The following is a 24741-nucleotide window of genomic DNA, read 5'->3' as shown; positions in this document are numbered from 1 at the left end:
TCTGATCTTCTGGGTCAGGGCCCTCTGCCCCGGGCCAGGAGAGGCTCCCCGCCTTGGCTCTCCCAGCTCTGCCCCTGGCTGGCCCCTGCCCCACAGCCCACCCCCGGCTGCCCAGGTCCAGCAGTGTCAGTGCAGGGCGGGGAGGACCAGCGGAAGGGAGGGCCGGCAGACGGCGCGGGAGGCGGCCACCCAGCCCGGCTCTCCCTGCTTTGGGGCGTCTCCCTGGCTACCCAGACACCCTTCGGGGGTCTTTTGGCTCCGGTCACTGCCCTGGTCAGGGAGACAGGGTCAGGGGAAACCAAGGCCCTGCGCTGAGGCCTTTCCCCGCACCCCGGCCGCCCCTTCTCTCACGAGATGGCCGTTGCGGCACCCACCGCACCCCTGATGGAAGCGGGCGGGTTGCTGAGGGCAGGCGGGGCTTTGGGCAGTGGTCCGCGGAGGGGGGCCTGGCTGGCGGCCTCCTTCCCAGCAGGCCCGTGCCCTCAGGGGGCTCCCCATGGGTTGCCAGGGCTGGGGTCAAGCAGCTCTTGACTGAGATGTTCTCTCCCCCACCCCAACCCCCCCCACAGCTCCGCGGGAGAAGGAGCAGCCCCCGCCCCGCCTGGGGGACCTGGCAGTGACCGACGAGACCTCAGACTCGCTGCGCCTCTCGTGGACGGTGGCCCAGGGCCCCTTCGACTCCTTCGTGGTCCAGTACCGGGACCCGGATGGGCAGCCCCAGGCAGTGCCCGTGGCCGGAGAGCAGCGCACGGTCACCATAGCGGGCCTGCAGCCTGGCAGGAAGTACAAGTTTCTGCTCTACGGGCTCCTTGGAGGAAAGCGCCTGGGCCCCGCCACCACCCTGGGAGAGACGGGTGAGTGGGGGGCTGCGCCGCTGGCCCTGGCCGGCCGGCCCGACGCGCCTCCTCGCGCCGTGGGCTTAAGACGAGGGCACCGGCAGGAGGGGCAGGGGGCGCCCTGGGCAGGGGCCCGGGAGGCAGGGCGTGTCCCGCAGCGCCAGTGCTGGCGAAGGGGTCGGTGGCAGGAGCCGGGAGGAAAGGCCGAGCCGCAGCCCCAGCCGTGCCCGCCACGGGGCGGCTCTTAGCTCCCAGCAGGCGGCCCCCTCTCCCGTGGACGGGCCGGGAGCAGCGCGTTCAAGAGGAGCAGTGGTCTGTCGAGGTCTCCTATTTCCCCTTGACCCCATTTAGGGCACTTGCCCATTTCCAGAAACCTGCCCGTTTCAAAACTATCTGATTTGTTAGTAAACAACCGTCCATAATAGTTCTCACCATCCCTTCGATTTCTGTAAGGATAGGAGTAACGTTCCCCTACCCTTTGATTTCTGACTTTTGTTCTTCCGATGGAGAATTACTGGAAAGCTACGGGGAGGGAAACCAGAAACCAGTAAGAGGGGTGGCTCGGGAGCAGGTTCCTGCCCTGGCGGTTTCCGGCCCAGTGCAGCGCGCCTGGCCTGGGGGGTCGCCCGGCCGTGCTCCAGGCGGCTCCGCCGGCTTCCTCTTCGGCTCCCCGGGACGGGGCTCCGTGGGCACTGGGCGCAGGGGGTGCCCGGGATTCCTGGCTCAGGTTTTCAGAGCAGGCTGCCCGGGCTGGGGGTGGGTCCGAAGGCGGGTGCGACGGGACGGTGGGGTGGGAAGGGGAAGCAGGCAACGACAGGCCCCGGGATTCAAGGGAAGGCCTCCATCCTGCCGTCCTCCCGCTGCCCGGCCCACCGCAGCCCCGGGGCGAGAGCGGCAGCCCCTGGGGGGAGCGAGGGGGAGAAGGGGAGCCCGTGGCCGCCCCGCTCAGCGCCCCGGCCTCTCCCCCACAGCCCGGGAAGAGGACACGCCGGCCGCGCCGCCCCCCGCCACGCAGGCCCCACCGCCCCCTGAGGAGCCCCTCCTGGGGGCCCTGGCAGTGACCGACAGAAGCCCCGACGCCCTGCGCCTCTCGTGGACAGTGGCCCGGGGCGCCTTCGACTCCTTCGTGGTGCAGTACAGGGACGCGGCCGGGCAGCCGCAGGCGCTGCTCGTGGGGGGGGACCAGAGCCAGCTGCTGGTCTCGGGCCTGGAGCCCAGCACCTCCTACGCCTTCTCCCTCTATGGCCTGCGCGGCGGGCGGCGCCTGGGGCCTGTGTCTGCCGAGGGCACCACAGGTACCGCCGGGCCGGGGCCCTGCTGCCCGGCCTCCCGGGGCAGGGGAGGGCGTGCGGGTGCCAGGGGTGGCCGGGGGGGGTCGTGAAGGGCCCTGTTGCCCGGCCTCCCGGGGCAGGGGAGGGCGTGCGGGTGCCAGGGGTGGCCAGGGGGGCGCGGGGGGGCTCTGCTGCCCAGCCTCCCAGGGCCAGAGGAGGGCACACGGGTGCCAGGGGTGGCTGGGAGGGGAGCGGGGGGGCCCTGCTGCCCGGCCTCCCGGGGCAGGGGAGGGCACACAGGTGCCAGGGGTGGCCAGGAGGGCTGCGGGGGGGGGGGGGGCGCCACTGCAGGAGGCGGGCTGGGCTGGCAGCCCCCTGCCCACCTGCGCTGGCGCGCGATGCTGCCGGGGTGCCTCTCGTTGTCCAGGATGCAGGGAGGGCTCAGGGGCTCGGGTGGCAGGAGGCACTGCCCAGGTCCCGGTGCCAGTGGGCTCCCGTCCTCAAACCCTTCCCTCCCCCCAGGACAGGCGCCGGCCGGTCAGACCCCAGGCGAGCCGGGGCCCCGCGTGTCCCAGCTGTCGGTGACCGACGTGACCACCAGCTCCCTGCGGCTCACCTGGGAGGCCCCGCCCGGAGCCTTCGACTCGTTCCTGCTCCGCTTCGGGGTGCCGTCCCTGAGCACCCTGGACACGCGCCCGCGGCCCCTGCTGCAGCGGGAGCTGACGGTGCCCGGGCCGCGGCGCTCGGCCGTGCTCAGGGACCTGAAGCCGGGGACCCTGTACAGCCTGACGCTGTACGGGCTGCGCGGGCCGCACAAGGCCGACAGCGTCCAGGGCACCGCCCGCACCCTCAGCCCGGGTGAGCCCCAGCGGGGACCGCGGGCCCAGCCAGGGGGCTCGGAGAGGTCTGCAGCGACCGCGTCTTGAGGGTCGAGAGGAAAGGGGTGGCGAGAGCACAGCGGGGATGGCGGGGCCCGGGCAGACAGGGAGCAAGAGCCCCGGGGCAGGAGCCCCCGGCCCGCGCCTTCACTGCCGTTCCTTGGCACCCCCTCCCAGTGCTGGAAAGCCCCCACGGCCTGCAGTTCAGTGACGTCGGGGAGACCTCAGCCAAGGTCAGCTGGACGCCCCCGCCGTCCAGAGTGGACGGCTTCAAAGTCTCCTACCAGCTGGCGGACGGAGGTGACCGCCTGTGCCCGCCCCGTGTCCTCCCCTCGCCGGCCCCATGCCTCTTGGGGCCCGTGGTGACCCCCGCCCCGGCGTGTCCCCAGGGGAGCCGCAGAGCGTGCAGGTGGACGGCCAGACCCGGACGCAGACGCTCCGGGGGCTGGTCCCGGGCGCGCGCTACGAGGTGACCGTGGTCTCCGTCCGCGGCTTTGAGGAGAGCGAGCCCCTCACAGGCTTCCTCACCACGGGTGAGCGGGCAGGGGCCGGGCGGGCAGGGGCAGGGGCGGGGTGGGGCCGGGCAGGCTGGGGAAGAGGCGGGCTGGGGCCGGGCGGGCAGGGGCTGGGTGGGCAGGGGCAGGGGCGGGGTGGGGCCGGGCAGGCAGGGGCAGGGGCCAGGTGGGCAGGGGCCGGGCGGGCAGGGGCGGGCTGGGGCCGGGCGGGCAGGGGCCAGGCGAGCAGGGGCAGGGGCGGGGTGGGCAGGGGCCAGGGCGGGCCGGGGCCGGGGTGGACTGGGGCCGGGCGGGCAGGGGCCGGGGCGGGCAGGAGGCGCAGCGCAGCCGGCAGGGCGGCCCTGAGCCCCCGCCCCTCTCCCAGTGCCCGACGGCCCCACCCAGCTGCGCGCCCTGAACCTGACCGAGGGGTCAGCCCTGCTGCACTGGAAGGCCCCGCAGAAGCCTGTGGACACATACAACGTCCGGGTGTCGGCCCCGGGGGGTGAGTGGGCCCCGGGGCCCTGTGGGGAGCTTGCTCAGGGCGGGCGCAGCGGAGGGTGGCCGGCGGGCGGGAGCTGATGGCGCCCCCGCTCCCAGCCCCCCCTGTGCAGGGCTCTGCCCCGGGCGTGGCCGTGGACTACCCCCTAAGCGGCCTGGAGCTCCACACCAACTACACGGCCACTGTGCGCGGCCTCCGGGGCCCCAACTTCACCTCCCCGGCCAGCATCACCTTCACCACAGGTACGGGCCCCCGGGGCGTGAGGGCCGGAGGGGGGAGCTGTGGGTGAGCTGGGCGAGCTCAGCCCCATCTTCCCTTCCCCCCTGTCCCCTCCCAGGGCTAGACCCCCCCCAGGACTTGGAGGCCAAGGAAGTGACGCCCCGCTCGGCCCTGCTCACCTGGACGGAACCCCAGACCCCGCCCACGGGCTACCTGCTCAGCTTCGACACACCTGGCTGGCGGACGCAGGTGCCCAGCCCCGTCCTGCAGGCCAGACCCCCCAGCGGGCCCCCGGGGCTGCTGCCTGGCCCTGATCTGCCGGTGTCTGTCCCACAGGAGATCCTGCTCCCGGGAGGGCTCACCTCTCACCGGCTCGGGGGGCTCTTCCCCTCCACCCGCTACAGCGCGCGCCTCCGGGCCATGTGGGGCGAGAGCTTCAGCCCGCCCGTGGCCACGTCCTTCACCACAGGTTCGCGGCTGTGCTGGGGGCGGGGTGGGGGCGGCGGGGCGGCCGGGTCTGGGGTCTGGAAAACGACCGGGGCCCCTCCCCGCCCGCCCCGCAGGCGGCCTGCGGATCCCGTTCCCCCGGGACTGCGGGGAGGAGATGCAGAACGGGGCCGGGCCCTCGCGGACCACCACCATCTTCCTCAACGGCAACCGCGAGCGGCCGCTCAGCGTGTTCTGCGACATGGAGACGGACCAGGGCGGCTGGCTGGTGGGTGGCGGCGGGCGCCGGGTGGGCACCGGGCGGGCGGTGCGGGTCTGCCGCCCCGGGCCAGAGGCTGACGCCCCCCGCCTGCCCCCCAGGTGTTTCAGCGCCGCATGGACGGACAGACGGACTTCTGGCGGGACTGGGAGGATTACGCGCAGGGCTTCGGGAACGTCTCCAGGGAGTTCTGGCTGGGTCAGTGCTGCACTAGGGCCGGGGGGCCGGGGAGGGGCGCGGGCTCGGGCGTGACGCGGGCTGCTCCCGCCCCAGGCAACGAGGCCCTGCACAGCCTGACGCAAGCCGGGGACTACTCGATGCGCGTGGACCTGCGCGCGGGCGCCGAGGCCGTGTTCGCGCAGTACGACTCCTTCCGCGTGGCCTCGGCCGCTGACTTCTACCGCCTGCACCTGGAGGGCTACCATGGCACCGCCGGTGAGGGCGCGCGGGGGCGCGCGGGGCGGCAGCGAGGGGCGCGCAGGGGCGTGCGGGGCCGCGGGGCGGCGGTGAGGGGCGCGCGGGGCCGCGGGGCTGTGGCAACGGGGGCGCGCGGCCGCGGGGCGGGCCATGGGGCGGGCCACGGGTCGGCGGTGAGGGGTGCGCGGGGTCGCGCAGCCACGGGGCGGGTCACGGGGAGGCGGTGAGGGGCGCTCGGGGGCGCGCGGCCGCGGGGTGGGCCACGGGGCGGCCAGGCCCACGGTGAGGGGCGCGCGGGGGCGCAGAGGCCCTCACAGCTCCTGCCCGTCCGGCCCAGGGGACTCCATGAGCTACCACAGCGGCAGCGTCTTCTCCACCCGCGACCGAGACCCCAACAACCTGCTCATCTCCTGCGCCGTGTCCTACCGCGGGGCCTGGTGGTACAAGAACTGCCACTACGCCAACCTCAACGGGCTCTACGGGAGCACCGTGGACCACCAGGCAAGGCCCGGGGAGGCAGCGCCCTGCTGGGGGGCGGGGGTTGCGGCGCGGCGGCGGCACGGGAGGGGCGGCGGAGCCCCGGGCCCGTCTGTGAAGTGGGGGAATAACGCCAGCCTGGCCGCGTCACCGGGAGGGATGATTTATTGGGTGGGAAGGCCCGGCTCAGGCCCCGAGGGCGGAGAAGGCGGGTGGATTTCTGGGAACGCCCTGCGGCCAGAGGGGCAGCGACGGAGGCTCTGGCGCTGACTCGACACCTCCTTCCCAGGGGGTGAGCTGGTACGACTGGAAGGGCTTCGAGTTCTCCGTGCCCTTCACGGAGATGAAGCTGAGGCCGAGGAGCTACCGGCCCCCGGCAGGGGGAGGCTGAGCCCGCCGCCCACCTCTCGGGCGCCCCAGCCCGACTGCCGAGCACTGAGGGGTCCCGCGAGAGGAGAGGCAGGGCCGCGTCCCCGCCCAGCCCCGGGGGCGCCTTCTCCGCGGGGGCGACCTCGCAGCACCATGTTTACAGGGGGGAGGGGGGCCTGTCTGGGAGCAATAAAAGGAGAAAGCGCCCTTCCGGCCGTCACTGGCGCGCCCCCGGCCCCGGGTGGTCCCGGGGCTGCAGCCGCACCTGGAAGGGCTGCACCTTGAGGTTGATGCCGCCCCAGGGCTGGGGCTGCAGCGCGGGCAGGGCGCCCGCGGGCGGCAGCGGCGTGAAGGCCCGCAGCACGTGCGCCAGCACCACGAAGAGCTCCAGGCGCGCCAGCGGCTCGCCCAGGCACACGCGCGCCCCGCAGCCGAAGGGCAGCCCGCCGGGGCCCGCGCCCGGCTCCAGGAAGCGGTCTGCGGGCGGAGGGGCAGACGTGCGGCTTCCGCGGCCGTCGGGACGACCCCCGCCCCTGCCGCCCCCGCGCCACTCGGCCCCCCCAACGCGTACCCGGCCGGAACTCGTGTGGCTCCTCCCAGACCGTCTCGTCGAGGTGGGCGGCCTGCAGGTTGGGGATGACGACGGTGCCCTCGGGGATGTGGTAGCCGAAGATGCTGCGCGGAGGGCACGCTTAGCGTGGCAGAGCCCCCGCGGGGCACTCCCGCCGCCCCCGCCCCCTCGGCTCACCTGCTGGGCCGCCTGGTGCGGTGGGGCAAGGCGAGGGGCACGACCGGGCGCAGGCGCAGCACCTCGGAGATGGTGGCGTTGAGCAGGGGCAGCCGCGCGCGCTCCTTGTAGGGGACCCGGGATCCGGGGTCAGCCGGGCCCAGCTCGCGGTCCAGCTCCTCCTGCAGTCGCCGCAGAATCTGAGAGGGGGGCGCGAGCCTGGTGTCGTGTGTCGCAGCCCACCCGCAGCCGCCCAGCCTCTGCAGTGCCCCCGGCCACCCACGCGGGCCCCCTAGAGCAGGGCCAGCCCGGGGGCAGCCCCCAGGGCACACCTCCGGGTGGTGAAGCAAGAACGCCAGGGCCCAGGACAGGGTGGTGGCAGTGGTTTCGGTGCCCCCGATGAAAAGGTCCACCACGGCCATGTGCACGTGGCCTTCCAGGAGCTGCCCGGCGCCCTCCTCCGCGCTCTGCTTCCACACCCCGTGCAGCATGTAGTCCGTCATGTCCCTCCACTGGCCCGGCACCAGGCTCTCCTGGGGGTGGGGGACCGAGCGGGCTGAGGGGGGACCTGGGAGGGCCGGCGCGCCAGGCCAGGACAGAGGAGTCTGCCAGAAGCTGCCCAGCCCCCGCAGGGCCTCGCTGCGCGCCTCACCTTGTGCCGCCTCAGCTGCTGCTCCACGATGCGGTCCCTGGTGCGCATGGCCCGCCTCAGCCTCTGCAGGCCGGGGTTGGGGAAGAACTGGGCGGGAAGCAGGAGCGCGGCTGCTGGAGAGTTCCCCGCCCCACCCCAGCTCCCTCCCAGGGCCCAGGCGTGTCGGGGCGCCCCCTCACCCTGAGAAAGGGAATGACGTCCAGGATTTGGACGGACCAGTGGTCCCAGGTTCTCATCAGCTCCTGGACGCAGTCATGAATGGGGCGCACTGTGGCGGCGTCCTGCCCGGGAAGGAGGGAACCCGTGGGGTTCAGGCCCGGCCGGGGGCCCGAGGGGTGGGGGAGGGCCCCAGGGTACGTGAGGGCAACAGAGCCTTGACCTTGACTCCGAAGGTGAGGCAAGAGATGACGCTGCAGGTGAGCAAGGAGAACTCCCTCTGGATGTCCACGGGGGCGCCGGCCCGCGCTCTCATGCGCTGGGGAGGAGGAGCAGGCGCTGAGCACCGGGCGGGCGCTCTGCTGGGACGGGGGAGGCGGCCCTGGGGCGCTGGGGGAGCCCGGCCTCACCTCGCAGAACTCCTGGGTCAGCTGCTCCACCAGGGGCTCCATCGAGCCGCGGACGCCCAGCAGCAGGGCCGAGCGCGCCAGCTTCTTGTGCGCCTTCCACAGCGGGGAGTAGTCCCCCAGCGACAGGTCCTGCTCGGCCGGGGACACCAGCTTGTCTGAGGGGGACGGCAGGGGGTGAGCCCGAGGGAGGAGGCCGAGGGCCGGCCCCGCCTCTGCCTCCCGGGAGGGCCCTTACAGGAGAGCATCCGGGGTCTGCCAGCGAAGTCCACCCACTTCTTGATCATGGCGTCCTCGATGGTCCTCTTGGAGTTGAGCACCACCACCTCTGGGGAGAGCCAAAGCGGGTGTCCGCAGGGGGCGCAGCCCGCCCGCGGGCCGCCGGGGCCGGGTGGGAGCCGGCGCTCACCTTGCAGACTGAGGCGGAGTCGGTAGACGGGGCCGAACTGGCGGGCCAGGCCCAGCAGGTGGCCGGGGAGGTCAGGCTGCCGCAGGTGCAGCAGGCCCGGGACCCGCGGCGGCAGGTGCAGGGGCCTGAGCCGCCACTGGCCCCACAGCAGGCGGGCGGCCGCCAGCAGGCTCAGCAGCAGCAGCGCCAGGAGCAGCATGGCCGGAGGCTGCGCGCAGGGCCTGGCGCGGCTCCTTATATCCCCGGGCCCACCCCCAGACACCCTCTTTCATGTAACATGTTCTTGAAGTTTCTCTTGGCCTTGGGGTGTCCACGTTTCAAAAGTCTTGCCATCCATCACGAAGGGAGGGAGGCAGAAGCAGCCCTGACCTTTCTCCTGCCGCCAGCGCAAGCTCTTCCGCCCCACATCAGCCACGCGGGAAACGCGCCCGGTGCCCGGCCGGGGTGCTCTCGCCCCTCACCCACGCACACACCCCGTGTCCAGGGTCGCTGAAAAGCGCACCTCGCAGAGAAAACGGCAGCCACTGCCTGCTGTGCCTCTGGGTTGCCCGAGGAGCAGAAGGCGACGAGAGGAGTTGGTGCTGTGCGCAGGGCGGGGTTTGCTTAGCCCTGGGCGCTGGTTTGCCCGGGCACATGCTAATAGCACTCCCTCTCACCCGCCAAAGCCACCGGGAGAGAGTGGCAGGGCCCTGGTGAGCGCTGACCGCGGGCCGCAGGCTGTGCAGAGCGCTCTCCCAGGACTCGGCCTCACCCGAGCTGAGGGGAGAGCAGCTGGCCCGAGACTCACACCCTCACACCCGGGAGCGGAGCCGGGCCTGCCGATCTGGCTGCAGAAGCTGTGCCTTAACCACCAGGGGCCCCTCTCTCCGGTTGCAGGGAAAAAGAGGCCAGCTTGAGCTGGCTCGCGCCCCAAATGCAAGGTGTTACACAAATACAGGGTTATTTCACAAACTGAAGAGCAGGGAAGCAGGCAGGTGGCCTTGCTCTCTTGGCAGGCCAGGCCGGGGTCGGCTCCTGGCTCCGGGGCTCCTCCTCCTCTCTCTGCCTCTGCATGCCAGCGGCTCCTCTCCCGGGGGCAGGCAGAACAGAACTGCCTTCAGGGTCCAAGTCCACGCACACATCCAGCCCCAGGGAGAGAGTGCCCGGAACAACTGGGCACATCCCCACCGGTTCCCAAGTCCCGGGATCAGGGGCCCCTCATTCCGGGAGCCCAATCATGACCAAGGACTCTCAAGGACGAGGAGGCAGTTGAGGGGCTTGGGGGAAGGTGTCAGTGAGGCCAGGGCTCCTGGGAAGCATGGGAGGGCTTGGAAGGGACCTGATGGCCCCGCTGCCCCGGGCCCCGTCCCCGGCTGGCCTGGCTGACCGTCGGCCTGCAGCAGCCACGCAGGCGGCCCTTCTTCCCTCGGGGCTTTGCCTGGGCCGCCAGTCTGTCGGAATCCCGGCTGTACTGCGCCCCCCCACTGGGTCAGCGCTGGGGGTCCTGGGGAAAGAGGCTCAGCCTGCCTGTGCCCAGGAACGGTGGGAAGGGAAGGTGGGACTTTACAGCGTCGGGCGCCAAAAGCTCCACCTTCCTTGTGTCGGCCTCATGGCCCCAGGCCGTGCCTTGCCACGGCTCTAGCAAAGGGGTCCCCGGCCCCTGGGGAGGCGCTGGGAGAGCGGTCTGATGGGCAGACAGCCCCAGGACGCCCCTGAGAAGCTGCGGGAGATCGGATGGCCTCAAGGCAGCACGGAGGCAGAGGGGCCTCGACTCGAGGAGTGACCCAGGAGGCCGGGGCGCTCATGGGCGCAGCCCTTATAAACGGGCTCCACTCAAGCACCCCCACCTCCAAACCCAGACCCCAGACACGGCGGACTCACGCCCTGGCCCGCCTGCCCCGCCCTCTTGTTCTCTCCTCTGCCCGCGCTCTGCCGCCGCCTCCTGGCCTTCAGCGTTAGAGGGCACTCCCCCAGGCCCTCCCCGCCCCTCTGCTGACACTGCCCTGACACGGTTAGCGGTCCCTGCGTTAGTTGAGTCTCTGTGGCTCCTACATCACACCTTCTCCAGAGGGCAGGGACTGCATATCCCCCGGGGGAGCCCCCGGAGCGAGTGCGTGAACAGCTGGTTCCCGAGGGCATGGCATGGAGCGAGAGGCCCGTGGATTTCTGTGGAATGATTGAATGAGAGGTGGTTGGATTGTTTCAGTTTCCATCAAAACAGCTCGCTAAATATCTTCACGTTTCTGGGTCGTCCCTGACCACCTCAGGGGTGCCACCAGAGGCAGGCCAGGCGGGCGGGAGGGCAGCGTCAGACAGCCCGCTCAGGGTCTGGCAAGCCCATCGGGAGCGGCCTTCTGGCTTGTTTAAAATTGATATCTGGATGAAGATGTCGTCAGATCTGAGGATTGCACAACTCGGGCCGAGTGAAGGCCACTGATAACGGGATCGAGTTTGGAGGGCCACTGCTAACAGGTCGTCCACAGAGGGGGCTCAGCTAAAAGCAACAGACCCAGCACTGCCAAATGTGCAAATACGGGGGGGGCGCGGGGGCGTGTGGCTGGGCCGCGGCTCGCCAGGCTGCAGTGGCCGCGCTGGCGTGGCAGCCACCCCCGGGCCGGGGAGGGCCTGGGGCCCAGCTCAAGGGCCACCCCAGTGCGGACTGGACCCTCGGAGCCCGCCGCTGGGCCGCAGCCCGCTCAGGGCGGTGCGTGTTGGGCTGTACTCCCTAGCGCCCCGGAGGGCTCTGGCCCAGCAGAACCCCCCGAGGCCTTTCCAGCCCGAGTCTCTGCAAGCCCGGCTGGGCCCCGAGGCCCGGGAAGGGCAGGAGGGCCCGCGCTCGCTCCTGGAGACACACGCTGACACGTGGCTGCCAAAGGCCTTTATTGTGCCTCTGCCCTGCCCGGGGGCTGTGCGCAGGGAGCAGCCGCGGCGCCTCTGGGCACCGCCCTTGCCCGGCTGCGCTCCCTCCGAGGACGCCAGGAAAGCAGCTGCTACACCTGGCAGCCCTGAGTGCCGTACTCGTGGAGGAAGTCGTTGAACTGGGCGCAGGCCGCCCGCTGGCGGGTGCTCTGGCACAGGCGCTCTGACGGCACCTCCTCGATCCAGCTGTTGGAGTCCAGCAGGTATTGGGGGCTGCAGGGGGCAGAGGGGCCGTCAGCCAGGGGCAGGGGGTGGGCAGGCGTGAGGGCCTGGGGGCAGGGGCGCGAGGCAGGCGGCCGGGCCGGGGACGCACTCTCCCTTGAGGTCCAGGGTGGAGCCGTCCAGGCCCATGAGCAGGTACTCCTTCCCGGGCTCCAGGCGCAGGCGGCAAGAGGCTCGGACCAGGAAGTTCCTTGTGTGCCCGGCGGAGGCCTTGGTGTCCTTGGCTGGGGGGTGACGCGCACGCGAGATGGCAGAGGGCGCGGGACTCGGCGCACAGTCCCCCCCACTCGCCGCCAGGGAGGCGCCAGGCCCTCCTAGCGACGGCAAGTCCGGAGCTCCCAGGCAGCAGGGGGCGCGGGAGCTTGGCCCACGGGGACGCCCCACCCCGGCCCCTCAGCCCTCCCCCAGGCCCGCCCCGGCCCCCCAAGGGCCCTGCATACTGAAGTGCAGCATCTGGGTGATCTTAGCCTCGAAGAGGCGGAAAGCAGCTCTGCCATCCTCTCGCAGAACCTTCACCAGGAAGCCTGGGAGGGAGGGAGGGAGAGAGGGAGGAAGGGCAGGTGACCTGGGGGAGCAGAGGGGCAGTGGGCCGGAGGGGCGTGGGCGGAACTGGACAGGCCCGAGTACGGGCCGGAGCCGGGGCGGCGGGGGGACTGACCGTACTCCACGCGGGGGTCGTAGCAGGCAAACTTCATCCGGTAGCCGTCCTCCTCCTGCAGCCCCCGCTCCAGGGCGCGGCGCTGGCGCGGGCACTTCCCTGCAGCCAAGGGCCCACATGGAGCAGCTGGCAGCCCCGGCCCCGCTGCCCCCGCCGCCCCCGCCCCGGCCCCCCGCCTCACCCTCAGCGCACTGGCAGACGTCGGCCGAGCACAGAGTGGACAAGAGCTTGCTCTTACTGGGCGCCCCGTAGAACACGGAACACTTGCGCTCTGGAGGAAGGCAGAGTGCGTTGCTGGGCTCGGGCCTTCCTCTGCGCCCGCCGGGCGCTGGGCCCAGGATGCGCAGGACTCCCGGGACGCCCCGCGCGCCCGCCCACGCCTCCCCGTGGCCAGGCGCGGGGCGGCCGCGGCGGCCGCGCTCACCGGGGTTGTAGTAGTCGTACAGCGTGGCGCTGGCCGGCTGCACCAGCCCCACGGGCACCTCCTGCACCGCGCCGAAGCCTACGCACTCCCGGGAGGCGGGCACCTGGCACCGGGCGGGAGGGCGGTCAGGGCCAGCCACGGGCCGGCATCCTGGGCGGAGGCGGCTCATCTCCAGTCACCACCCGCCGCCAGACCCCCAGAAGCCACTCCCCAAGGTCCCTGATGACTCGCTGCCCGCGGGTGGCCTTCTGTGGCCCTCGCGCCCCCTGGGCTCGCCCCCCGAGCCGCCGCCCCAGGCCTCCTGGGCCCCCTGCGTCCTCCTCCTTCCTCCCGGAAGCACAGCCCAGCCCGGCACTCCCCGGCCTCAAACACGCTCTGGCTCTCGCCAAACCCTCCCAGGCCGAGGACTCCCCACCGGAACGCACAGCCCCGGCCTTTCCTTCTCCTCTGGGACCCCGAGAGGCCGCCCCTGACGCCAGGCGCGCCTGCCCTGCTCTGTCCGGGCCCCTCCCCACGGCCGCCGGGCCGCCGCCTGCCAGGAACCTTCCTGCTGCCCGTTCTCCGTCGAGCTCGTCCCACCGAGCTCGTCCCGCCTGCTCCACTGGCCCCGCAGGCTGGTGGCCAGGGTGCTCTGCACACGGGTGGGGGGCTCTGACTCCCAAACACCTGCCCAGCGCCGGCACCGCGCCTTGCTCACAGTGCCTCCCGGTCAGTTTCAAAACAAAAAAGCATCCCGTCAGAGGGTTGACAATTCTTTCTTTTAGCCAAATAAAGCCATGAAAAGAAAGAAAACAATTATTATTTATCACCACCATCGCTTCAGGTAAAGAAAACATATTTCAATACCAAAAACAGAAGCCAGAAAACCGGGGGGCCCGTCAGCTCAGCACAGGCATCGGTGGCCCTAGGAGTGCGCCCTCTGACACCTTCCTGCCCCTGCCCTCGGGCTGGCTGTGGTCCTCCTGGGGGGCCCAGCCTGCCCTGCTCCCCGGAAGCCCGGCCCGGCCACCACGGTCACACTAAGTCCCGCTCTCGCCCTCCTCCCTGCCGCGGTTTCCAGCTCCCCGGAGAAGCCACGGGGCGTGGAGCTGGAGGCCCGGCGCCCTCGAGGCCCTCCCGAGCCGCGCCCCCTCACCGAGTCGAAGTAGAGCAGCACGTGGGGCCCCTCGGTCTCAAAGTGGCTCACGTAGCGGTCAGAGAGGGAGGTCAGCTGCGGGGAGGGAGGCGGTCACTGGGCGGCCCAGCACCGCGGGGGCGGGGGCCGGGGCGGGGCCGCGGGGCGGGGCGGGCAGTACCTTCTCCAGGTCGGCGCGCAGCACCTGGAAGCCGCTCAGGAGGGCGATGTCGGCGATGGCCATGCCGGAGAGCCCCGCCTTGCCTGTGCGCCTGGGGAGGGCCGGGCCGCGTCCAGGGTCGCCCGCTGCAGGCGCCCCCCGCCCCCGCCGCGCCCCGCCTTGCCCCCGCACGCCGCCCCGCTCACCAGATGCACACGGTGTACTGCACTCGGGGCTCCTGCTCCTCCGCCACCTTGGGCACCTCCCTCCTGCGCCGGCTGCGCCGCCCCTCGAACAGCTGCAGGGGCGTCACGGGCTGGGGGTGCGCGCCCGGGTCGTCCCGGGCCGGGGTCTCCCCGTACTCGTAGTCCTCGTAGTCCTCGTTGGCTGCCACTGCCCGGGAGGCGTAGTGGTCAGGGCTCGGCCCGGCGGCCCCGGCGCCCCGGCCTCCTGACCCCGCACTCACTCGTGTATTCGACGTGGCCCATCACTGTCACCTCGATGCCCAGGTCCTGGCAGGTCGTGTTGTCCACGTCCAGGACGTTGTAGGTACGCAGGAGCTGGCTCGGCAAGGGGCGGGGGGGACACGGGACATTTGGGCACAGCCAAGGGCAACCCCCCCCGGCCGAGAGGTTCGTGGCCTTGAGCCCCCCACCACTGGGCAGTCTGTAACCGGGCACGGACACCAAGGCCCCTGCAGGTGCTGGGGTGGGGGGGACGCAGGCTGACGCGCCCTGGGGAGAGGCTGCGGGAGGGGAGAGCAAGCTGAGCCCCTGGCACAAGAGGCAGGGGAAGGGCACGGACACGAGAGGCGCCCGGAGGGGGCCGAGCCCGGGGCGAGGGGGCACATCCCGGCGCGGAGCCACCCACCCTCCCGCAGCAGCTGCGGCCCCCGCCCTTGGCCCCGGCCCCCATGCCCGCCCCGGCCTGGCGCCCAGGCTGCAGGCTCTCACCTTCAAGGTGCCTCGGCTGTTTCCTCCCACCTTCACGGTAATCTTGCTGCCCAAGGAAAACTTCCAGGAACAGAAGGGACAGGGGGCTCAGAAGCGTGGGAAGGCCTGGCTGCCGCTCCCCTCACTGCCTCCCCAGAACGACCACCCCTCACGCTGCCACCAGCTTAGAGTGGGCGCTCGTCTCCCAAAGCCCTTTGGCTCGGCCCTGCAGGGGTGTTCTACGGCAGAGACAGCCGCGCGCGGCGGTCAGGTGACGCTCCCGGGCCCCGCAGCCGCGTGGCCGCCAGCAGGTTCTGCAGGAGGCACCCGGGCACCCCATGGTGGGCGGGGCGGCCCGGGGCGGGCAGGCTCACCTGCAGCTCCTCCTCCAACCCCTTGGTCTGGTGGTTGTTCAGCTGCAGCACGTGGGACTGGGGCCCGCTGCGGCCCACGGAGCTGAGGGTCACGTTCAGGCCGCGCTGCTCGGTGGTGTGGGCGGCGATCCAGTACGCAGACAGGGCGTCCAGGGCCATCACCGTGTCCTGGGGAGGGGCCAGGGCTCGGGCGCGCGGTCTCAGGACCCCCGCGCCCCGGCTCCCGGGGCGGCGCCTACCTGGGTGCTGCGGAAGCCGCCCTGGAAGCTGCCCTGGCGGGTGAGCCAGGCCGCGGCCCGGTCAGCGGCCGTCCCTTTGCCTTCCCGCAGCAGCAGGTGCAGCAGCCCGTAGGCCGTGGTTTCGATCCACAGGGCGGGGGCCTGGGGCACGGGGCCCGACGGGCCCGGGGGGGCCGGGGTAGCCGGCGCGGCGCTGTCCACAGAGCCGGCGACGGAGCCCCAGTACAGGTAATCTGCAGCGAGGGGGAAGCCAGGGCACCCTAAGGGCCTGGTCCCCGGCCACGCGGCCGGGCCCCCCGCTGCGCCCAGCCCCCAGCTAGGCCCTGAGCTCTTATCAGGCCTTCGTTTGCTCCCGCCCTGCGGGACCCGGGCCCACCCCAGGACCCTGCGTCCTCACCCCCGGTCTCCTCGGCCATGGCCATGAGGCTGTTGTGGGCAACGGTGCGCAGGTCCTCGGGGGCGCCACTCAGCGTCAGGGCATAGGCCGAGATGGCGGCCGCGTGGGCGCCCAGGAGCCCTGCGCCGACCTCCCTCCCCAGGAACGCGTTTGCCTCCGAGATAGCAGTTTCCTGGGAAAAGAAAGGGGGCGGGTGGGCTGGGGGCTGGATGCCTGCGTTCCGGAGAAGCAGGGGGCGTGGGGGCCTCCCGCCGTCCTCACCACTCTCTGCTTCAGCTCCTCGGTGCCCTTGTCCTGGAGGGTGGCCAGCCCGTGGTGCAGCGCGATGACCACAAAGGCCGTGAGCGCCACGGTCTCGTCATTTCCCACCAAGCCCCCCTGGTGGGGGGGAAGAAGACGTCAGCCGGGAGGGGGCACGGCCGGCGCCTGTCGCGGGCACCCCCAGCCCCGCCTCCTGGCCCCGCACCTGCATGCCCCTGTGGATGACTGGGCAGGGGTCGTGGAAGGAACCGTCGGCCTGCTGCTGGGGCAGCAGCCACCTGACTGTGTCCTGCAGCTTTTCCGGAGGGTCGCCCACCTGATTCTGGGCCAAGCTCAGCACCTTCAGGACAAAGGCCGTGAGCCTGGAGGGGAGGAAGGGGTGGCTGGGCACGGGGTCCAGGCCTCCGGGGGACGGCCCCAGGCCCCACGGCACTCGGTCTGCCCCCAGCCCCGCGTGCCGGCTCTGGCCTCACGCCCCCAGCCTCACCAGGTACTGCTGTCCCGGCTCAGCCACGCCCCATAGGAGCCGTCTGACTTCCGGAACTGCTGGATGCGCATGTAGCCTGGGAGAGCAAGGGCGGCTGCTGAGGCCACGCCCACTTTACTGGACTCATGGCCAAGGCCCTGCCTGCTCAGGGCCCCCTCTTCCCGTCGGCCTCCTGGCTGCCCGCCTTCCACAAGCGGCCCTGCCCTCAGGCCTGCCGGCCCCTGCACCCAGAACCTTCCATCAGGGGCCCTGCCCTCAGGCCTGCCCGCCCCCACCCAGAACCTTTCTGGATCAGGTCCACGGCGTGGTCCTTGGTCTCGGGGGGCAGTCTGCTCCACTGCTCTGTCTTGTCCAGGTAGCGGGAGGCGGCCAGCGTTGGCGCCAGGAGGGTCATGGTTTGCTCCCCGCAGCCTTGGGGAAGCCTCAGCAGAGAGGACAGGCCCCCCGGCGACAAGGCCCCCTCGGAGCCCAGGGTGTCCAGTGGGTCCGAGGCTGCAGGGAGGGGGGGGACGGAGAGTGGGTCAGGGGCGCCCGGGCCGGAGGGGCGGGGCCCCGCGGGGCCGCAGGGCTCTCGTGACGCGGACGGCGGCCCCACCTGTGACCCTGACGTAGCTGCTGAAGTCTCCGTCGGGGATCATGTTGGGATCCGAGCTGCCGGGGATTTCCAAGCTCCGGCCCCGGCGGTCTGCGGAGAGGGGGCATTGCGAGTCTACCCTGCGGTCCTCGTCCCGCCTCTCCCAGCCCCTTAGGAGGGGGCGGGCAGGAGGGGCACTCACCCAGCGGGTTGAGGTCGTAGACGATCTCCTCCCTGAAGACGGCCCCTTCTTTCTGTCTCAGGGGAAGCAGCCGTGAGCGAGAGGACGGGGCCCCGAGCCCACCCCCTGCCTCGCCTGACCCCGCCCCTCGCCGGCCCGAGCCCGCCCCCTCCCCTCCCCGTCTGGCCCCTCCCCTCCCCTCCCTCGCCCGGCCCCGCCCCTCGCCGGGCCCCGAGCCCGCCCCCTCCCTCGCCCGGCCCCGCCCCCTCCCCTCCCCGTCTGGCCCCGCCCCTCCCTCGCCCGGCCCCGCCCCTCGCCTGGCCCCGCCCCTCCCTCGCCCGAGCCCGCCCCTCCCTCGCCCGGCCCCGCCCCTCGCCTGGTCCCGCCCCTCCCTCGCCTGGCCCCGCCCCTTCCCTCGTCTGACCCCCGTGGCCCTGCGCTTCGCCCGCAGGGCCAGGGTCGGGCAGGACTGGAGACCCTGTGGACAGACCCGGGCCTGGCGCTTGCGCGCTGGCCCTGTCCCGGCGGCGCGGGTGCTGGGGCGGGGGTGAAGCTGCGTGGGGCCGCGCCCCTCACCTGAATGTGCAGCACCTTAGACACGGCATCCCCCACGGGGAACTCGGTGGTCCCTCGAGCCACCACCTTCAGGGACACGGCGGCGGCCGCCATGGGCACCATGGAGAAGGCGACGGGCCGGGCGGAGCCCGCGGGGACCAGCACCTGCTGGGCCAGGCCTCCACCCCCGGCCAGGCACAGCCCCTCCACGGGGGACACGTGGACGCTCACCTGGGGCGGGAGGACGGGGGGGATGGCTGGAGCCCCGGGCCACGCGCACCCCGACCCCGGCCCCCGCGCTCAGGCCCCCCAGGCCCTCACGGTCAGGTTGTTGTCCAGGTAGTTGTAGAGAACGGGCCGGAGCTCGAGCTGCTCGAAGCGGCGCACGGCGACCGGCAGGCGGAGGTGCAGGTGGAAGTCTCGGAACACGCGGAACCGGGCCGGCGCGGCCACGCACAGACCTGTCAGGGGCCGTCAGAGGGCGGGGCCATCAGAGGCGGGGCCTTCAGGGGCGGGGCCGTCAGAGGGCGGGGCCGTCGGGGGCGGGGCCGTCGGGGGCGGGGCCGTCGGGGGCGGGGCCAGGGCACAAGGCCTCGCGCACAGGGGCGCTGCTGGGAGCGCAGAGCGCGGCCAGCCAGCCCAGGGGGACGCCGCGGACAGGCCGCCCGTGGAGAGGGCACGGGGAGCCTGGGTCCGGGGCGGCCTCACCTGTGCTCGGGGACAGGCTCACCCCGTGGACCTCCCACGTGGTCAGCGAGTCGGGCACGATGTGGGTCAGCCTGTGGGGGGGAAGGCGGAGAAGCCCGTCACGCCCGGGGCAGGCCCTGCACGGCCAGAGGCAGGCCAGGCCCGCCGCCCGCCCTCACGTGCGCGAGCGCTCCACTCGCTCCAGGTTCCAGAGCCAGTTCTCCGGGAAGAAGCTGCGCAGGGGGATGTCGTCCTCGTCCATCAGGTCCTCCTCCTGCAGCACGCCCAGGGCTGGGGAAGGGGCGGCAGTGAGGGGGGCCGCCCTCTGAGCCCCCAGCCCTGCGGCCCCTCCCCTCGGGCAGGGTCCCTCACCTCGGGCAGGGCCCCCCTGGCCCTGGGTCCGGGCCCGCTTGCGCAGGTCTTCCGCGAACTGGCAGCAGGCCAGGAAGGGCTCCTGGCAGGCGGGCAGGAGCACGCGGGCCGCGCGCTGCTCGCAGGAGCGCACCATGGGCAGCCGCGTCAGCCCGTCCTGGCAGCAGCGCCTGGCCGTCGGGGAGGCGTACTGGCCCACTGCGGGCAGGGGCGAGCGTGAGCACGCCATCAGAAAGGGGACGCCCTGGCCCCACCCGCCCCCAGGCACAGGCCGACCGGCCCTGCGAGACCCGAGAGGGGAGAGCGGCTGGGGGAGAGGGCTCGCCAGGGGCAGAGCGGTGGGGGGGGGGACCGCCGGCCCCGGCATCAGGGGAGGCTGCAGGAGCGGCCAGGGCCCCCGCACTCACGCTTCTCGTGGAACGCCTTCTGGATGTTCACGTCTCTCTTTCTCCGCCCTTTCTTCTCCTGCGGGCAGCTCAGACCTGGGGGCGAGCAGGCCTGTGGGTGCCACCCGCCCGCCCTGCACCCCTCAGGCCCTCCTTCCTCACCTTCCCCCTGTCCCCCTCTCCCCCGCTCTCACTTTTCCTGACTGAGGTCAGTCGGTCCCCATCGGAGAAGGCCAGGCCTGCAGCCTCGAACACCCGGGGGGCGTTGTCCCCTCCCCCGGGGCCACAGCCGAGGTTGTAGCTGTTCATGACTTCAAAGACCTGGCAAGGGGAGGCGGGGGCGTGGGGGGCGAGTGGCGGGGGGCCGGGGCGTGACCGGCCAACACGGCAGGGAGACGGCGTGGGCAGAGCCAGGCCGAGGGCCAGGGGAGCGATGGGAGCCAAGGCTGGGGCCAACCGAGGAGCCTCGGGGGGCCTGGGGGGGCCCTGGGGCTTGGCTGAGGGCCTGGGGCTGAGGGGGGGCAAGCCAGGGGCGCAGGCAGGGCAGGGGGAGGGTCTGGACAAACCTTGGCCATGCTCAAGGGCTTGTGGGACCTGCTGCCCACAGCGTACAGCGCCGTGTCCACAGCCCCCAGCGCCACCATGGCTGGCGAGTCTGTCTGCAGGTGGAGCTTCACCGTCTCCCCAGGGTGATACTCCTTGGCACCACCCACGCTCAGCTCCAGCTGGCGGGGGCGAGAGGTGGGGGGCGGTCAGAGTGGGGGAGCGCGCCCCAGACAGACCCACGCCCTGCTTGCCGTCCCGCCACGTCCCGCCCTCGTGCCCGTGCCCCCCCTCCCACCCGCGCGCCCCCCTCCCCGCCCCGTTACCTTGCCCTCACAGGCCCCGGCCTGCACGTCCACTCGGAGGGAGTTGGCGACCGGGTGGCCCTTGTGATAGTAGAAGGCCACGACGTAGAAGGAGGGCGCCAGGCGATGGTCCACGAGCACGGAGACCGCGGTCAGGGCCTTCCCGGGCTCTCGGTTCATGGACACGATCTCACCCCGGGAGAGGACCTGCGACGAGGAGCCAAGGGGCGTGAGCGTGTCCTGTTCGGCTGCAGCCCAGGCCGCTCCACACCCGGCCCCTCCACGCCCGGCCCCTCCACGCCAGGCCCCTCCACGCCACGCCCCTCCACTCCCTGCCCGGCTCCTCCCCGTCCTGCCCCTCCACGCCCCACCCCTCCCCTCCATGCCACGCCCCTCCATGCCCCGCCCCTCCACTCCCTGTCCGGGTCCTCCCCACCCCGCCCCTCCAGGCCCTGCTCCTCCACGCCCAGCCTTCCACAGCCTCTCCAGGCCCCGCCTGGCTCCTCCCCACCCCACCCCTCCAGGCCCGGCCCCTCCCCTCCACGCCTGGCCCCTCCACGCCCTGCCCCACCCCTCCAGGCCCCTCCACACCCCGCCCCTCCACGCCATGCCCCTCCACTCCCCGCCCGGCTCCTCCCCACTCCGCCCCTCCAGGCCCAGCCCCTCCACACCCCGCCCCACCCCTCCAGGCCCAGCTCCTCCACGCCCCACTCCTCCCCTCCATGCCACGCCCCTCCACGCCCCACCCCTCCACTCCATGCTGCACCCCTCCACGCCACGCCCCTCCACTCCCCGCCCGGCTCCTCCCCACTCCGCCCCTCAAGGCCCAGCTCCTCCACTCCCCACCCCTCCACGCCCCGCCCCTCCACGCCCCACCCCTCCCCTCTACACCCCGCCCCTCCACAGCCGGCCCCTCCACGCCACGCCCCTCCACTCCCTGCCCAGCTCCTCCCCGCCCTGCCCCCCCATGCCCCACCCCTCCCCTCCATGCCACGCCCCTCCACGCCCCGCCCCTCCACACCCCACCCCTCCCCTCCATGCCACGGCCCTCCACGCCCCGCCCCTCCACAGCCGGCCCTCCAGGCCCTGCTCCTGCACACCATGTAGTAGTAGTGAGCGACGGTGGCCCCGCCGATGCCCACGGCTCGCAGGTTCAGGTTGAGGGTGTCCCCGACGCGGGGGGGTCGAGCGTCCAGCCTCTCGATGGACAGAAAGCCCAGGCCTCCTGGGGGCGGGGCCCTCACGGCGAGCCGCGCCGTGTCTGGGTAGGGGGAGCCGGCTGACACCTGGGGGGAGGGCGGGCGAGGGACGGTCAGCGGCAGCCCCCCGCCCTCTGTGCCCGCCCGCCAAGGGCTGGAGGATCTTACCAGGAGCTGCAGCTCCTGGATGGCCGGGGGGATGGCCACGGGGACGCTGACCTGCCCGCTCCTGTCAGTGTTTTGTTGGAAGTCGTGGGTTTGGGGAGCAGAGCCCGGGGAAGACACAGCGGCGGCCACTTTGACAGGGACGCCAGAGGCCGGGGAGCCGGACATGTCGCGGACCAGGGCCTGAGGGGGCAGCGGGCGAGGTCACCGCGGGCGAGGGCGGCAGGGCCAGGCCGAGCGTCCTCTTCCTTCCCGGCCGCCTGCCCTCCCCGCCCCCTTCCCCCTCCGCAGGAACCTGCAGTAGAAAGGGGGCCCCCGGCACAAGGTGTCGCTTGGTGTTGCTAAGGTCCAAGGAGAAGGGCGAGGACATGAAGCGCCAGGAGGTGAGCTCTGCCTCCTCCAGCTCCCCACCTGCAAGGCACGGGGCGGGCAGGCGTGGAGGCGCGAGCAGGCAGAGAGGGGCCGGAGGGCGAGGGCGGCCTCGGCCGGCCCCCAGACAGCCAGCACCCTGGGCTGCCCATCTCCCCGCTTTCCCTCACACGGCGGTGCTCCACGTGTCGTAAATTAACTTACGAACGAATGAATGAACGAATGGGGAAAGAAATAAGTGCTGGTATGGAGGGAAGGGGCAGAAGTCCCCAGGGGCAGAGCTGGCGGGAAACAGAGCCTCCTGGGTCTTTCCTGGCCTTGGGTCCGAGAGAGGTGGAGGAAGTGTGGGGGAGTGGGAGAGCCGGGGAGCGGAGGGTGGGCTCGGCGGGCGCAGGCTCACCTGGAGACTCGATGATGGCCGCGGCTACATAGAGCCGCAGACCGGGCAGGTCAGCGACTCCAACGTTGACCTTCTCCAGGGCCCCTTGGAACTCGGCCTCGGAGAGGGAGACGTGGCTCTGGCCGTCGACCAGCTGAGGCAGGGAAGCCGAGGGCAGCGGGTGAGCCCGGGGGCCCTGCTCTCCCCCTCCCGCGGCCCTCACCCTCCTTCTCACCTTGGCTTGGTGCTCCAGGCCCCGAAGGAAAGTCTTCTGGCCGTCCCCACTCAGGAGCCCGAAGCGCACATAGGCTATGCCCTGCACGGGCTTCCCGTAGACGTACCTGTGGGCAGAGGCGTGCGAGCCTGGCAGGAGGCCGGGCTGGAGCTGCGGAGGGCACAGGCGCCCAGCACCTCGCGCCCCGGGAGTGCGGGCCCGCTGGCGGGCGGGGCGCTCACCTGGCCTGGATGTCTAACTCGATGTCCCCAAGAAGGCCAGGTGCCGTCAGGATGTAGGGCTTGCCAGGGAGGATCTTCACCTCAAAGTTGGGGAGAACTGGGGAGGGGCGGCAGGTCAGACTCCAGCTCAGGGCCCCGTCGAAGGCGCCCCCAGAGACGTGGCCCCGCGGCTCCCCGGCCGCCCGCGCCCTCTCCTTCCCCCTCCTCCCCTCGGCAGGGGTGCAGGCAGCCGCCCCAGCTCTCACCATACTTCTTCACCTCAAACTCGGTGCTGCTGTTGGACTGCACGCTGTCCGAGAAGCGGGCGGAGATCCTCCAGGTCCCCGGCCTGTGGGCACAGAGGGGCCTCAGTGCCCGGCCGGGTCCCCGGCCGGCCAGCGGCCAGCTCCCGGGAAGAGGCCGCGGGCCGGGGGCTCTCAGGACTGCGTGTCGGGGTACAGAGGCAGGGGGCCATGGGCCCGGGGCCGCGGCACTGGGGGCAGGGCCGGGCTGGGGCGCTCAGGACTGCGTGTCGGGGTACAGAGGCAGGGGGCCGCAGGGCGGTGGCACTGGGGGCAGGGCCGGGCCAGGGGGCTCACTCTGAGATGTCGGGGATCACGAAGTCGTCCTGGAAGATGGCGGAGGGCGCGAACACCTCCCTCTTGCGCACGCGGAGGCCTTGAGAGTTCTGGGCAGGGAGACGGGGTCAGGAGGGTGGGGGCGGGGGGCTGCGCCGGGCGGCGGGGGCGGGGGCCGGGGCAGGGGCTCACCTGCACGGTCACCGTGAGGGTGTCAGCAGCCGGGCGCATCTTCTGATCCAGCGCGAAGACCCGGTACCGGACTGCGGAGGGGAGGGCAAGGGGTGAGTGGGGGTCGCCGGGCCGAGGGGGGGCGTTTGCCTGAGCCGCCCTCCCAGGCCCTGCCCCTCCGGCCTGGCCCGCGGCGGCGGGGAAGGAGTGCGGCGCTCACCGCGCCCGCCCGGGTTGTAGATGGGCTGGTCCGTCTGCAGGAAGAGGTGGCCCCGGCGGGAGGAGAAGAGCAGGTTGACGCCCTGGGTGTCTGTCCTTCTGTTCAGCGCGCTCCTCAGCCACGGCGACTGGGCCACCAGCTGCACCGTGGGCTCTCCCAGCAGGCTGAGCAGGCCACAGGCCTGTATGTCCTTCAGGGGCACCTGCCAGGATAGGGAGGGGACAGGTCAGGGCCAGAGCAGGACAAGGACAGTCGGAGAGACACGGAAGGGGGCCAGGCTGTGGAGGAGGGGGGGCCGGGGAGCAGAAACAAAGACGCTGCCGCGCTGACAGAGGGGAGCGGCGAGCCCCGCGGCGGTCACCTGCAGGCTGAGCAGGGCGACGTCCTTTTCTGAGCTGAGGGTGAAGCCCACCTCCGGGGAGCAGAGGACCTTACTGTTGGATGGGTTCCTCAGGTACACTGATCCTTTCACCTCCTGTCCTCGGGGCACCTCTTGGACCAGCACCCCCACAGTTAGGGGGACCCCCAGGTTAACCACCGAGGGGGAAAACAGGACAAGTCTGCGGGAAGAGGCGAGGGTCGGCAGCTGCCTTCTGTGCCCCCCCTGGCAGTCCCTCAGCCCCTCTGCCGTCGCCGGCCCTGCCCGCCCACGCGCTCGCATCCTGCCCGCCGGACCTGGGCTCCTGCAGAGACAAGGCGAAGAGGCCGGAGGCCCACAGCAGGCCCCAGAGGAGCCTCATGCTGCAGGCTCGAGGCTCAGCCCGTCTGCCTGCTGCTGCTTTCTGGCCAGCCGAGGGCTCAGGACAGGGTTGGCTCTGGACCTTGCCCCTCCCCTGGCCCAGCTGAGCCGGGAAACCACGTGACAGCCAAGAAATGCAACTGGCCCCGGGCCCAGTGTTGGGGGTGCAGCTCCGACGACTGGGGCTCTGGGGGAGT

General features: G+C 72.3%; 3 protein-coding genes across 3 annotated transcripts in view; 1 reads left to right on the top strand and 2 right to left on the bottom strand.

Annotated features, from left to right (window-relative positions):
- Nucleotides 1-6375, top strand: part of TNXB (tenascin XB) — a 59048-nt gene extending 52673 nt beyond the window's left edge. Inside the window, 14 exon segments of the mRNA XM_058306514.2 lie at nucleotides 570-854; nucleotides 1808-2131; nucleotides 2630-2965; nucleotides 3163-3285; nucleotides 3375-3518; nucleotides 3865-3984; nucleotides 4080-4223; nucleotides 4319-4449; nucleotides 4537-4669; nucleotides 4764-4915; nucleotides 5008-5104; nucleotides 5180-5341; nucleotides 5661-5824; nucleotides 6090-6375. Of these exon segments, the coding sequence (XP_058162497.1) occupies nucleotides 570-854; nucleotides 1808-2131; nucleotides 2630-2965; nucleotides 3163-3285; nucleotides 3375-3518; nucleotides 3865-3984; nucleotides 4080-4223; nucleotides 4319-4449; nucleotides 4537-4669; nucleotides 4764-4915; nucleotides 5008-5104; nucleotides 5180-5341; nucleotides 5661-5824; nucleotides 6090-6191 (2417 nt within the window). The 3' untranslated portion in view covers nucleotides 6192-6375.
- On the bottom strand, nucleotides 6370-11282 carry CYP21A2 (cytochrome P450 family 21 subfamily A member 2). Its single transcript, XM_004452383.4, has 10 exons — nucleotides 8521-11282; nucleotides 8350-8439; nucleotides 8115-8269; nucleotides 7928-8023; nucleotides 7728-7829; nucleotides 7549-7635; nucleotides 7229-7429; nucleotides 6918-7096; nucleotides 6741-6844; nucleotides 6370-6646 (listed from the first exon to the last, which is right to left on the bottom strand). Exons 1-10 carry the CDS (start codon nucleotides 8717-8719, stop codon nucleotides 6387-6389), a joined length of 1473 nt encoding a protein of 490 aa, XP_004452440.1. The 5' UTR covers nucleotides 8720-11282; the 3' UTR covers nucleotides 6370-6386.
- Nucleotides 11283-11362: 80 nt separating this feature from the next.
- Nucleotides 11363-24624, bottom strand: LOC101436657 (complement C4A (Chido/Rodgers blood group)). Its single transcript, XM_058306515.2, has 41 exons — nucleotides 24481-24624; nucleotides 24167-24365; nucleotides 23806-24007; nucleotides 23607-23677; nucleotides 23436-23524; nucleotides 23103-23185; nucleotides 22858-22954; nucleotides 22637-22742; nucleotides 22423-22555; nucleotides 21949-22064; nucleotides 21657-21836; nucleotides 21390-21575; nucleotides 20311-20496; nucleotides 20008-20166; nucleotides 19636-19762; nucleotides 19463-19537; nucleotides 19056-19253; nucleotides 18863-18974; nucleotides 18705-18775; nucleotides 18318-18457; nucleotides 18018-18227; nucleotides 17463-17514; nucleotides 17282-17371; nucleotides 16969-17178; nucleotides 16687-16762; nucleotides 16405-16561; nucleotides 16200-16316; nucleotides 15939-16110; nucleotides 15542-15774; nucleotides 15303-15470; nucleotides 14950-15009; nucleotides 14463-14556; nucleotides 14203-14389; nucleotides 14018-14108; nucleotides 13858-13932; nucleotides 12723-12825; nucleotides 12480-12569; nucleotides 12299-12397; nucleotides 12081-12164; nucleotides 11732-11864; nucleotides 11363-11631 (listed from the first exon to the last, which is right to left on the bottom strand). Exons 1-41 carry the CDS (start codon nucleotides 24543-24545, stop codon nucleotides 11490-11492), a joined length of 5238 nt encoding a protein of 1745 aa, XP_058162498.1. The 5' UTR covers nucleotides 24546-24624; the 3' UTR covers nucleotides 11363-11489.
- Between the last annotated feature and the right edge of the window lie 117 nt (nucleotides 24625-24741).

This window comes from Dasypus novemcinctus, chromosome 11 (genome assembly GCF_030445035.2).
Source record: "Dasypus novemcinctus isolate mDasNov1 chromosome 11, mDasNov1.1.hap2, whole genome shotgun sequence".
NCBI classification, from domain to species: Eukaryota; Metazoa; Chordata; class Mammalia; order Cingulata; family Dasypodidae; genus Dasypus; species Dasypus novemcinctus.
Note: the sequence above shows the minus strand (reverse complement) of the source record. Positions and strands in the feature narration are given on the sequence as shown.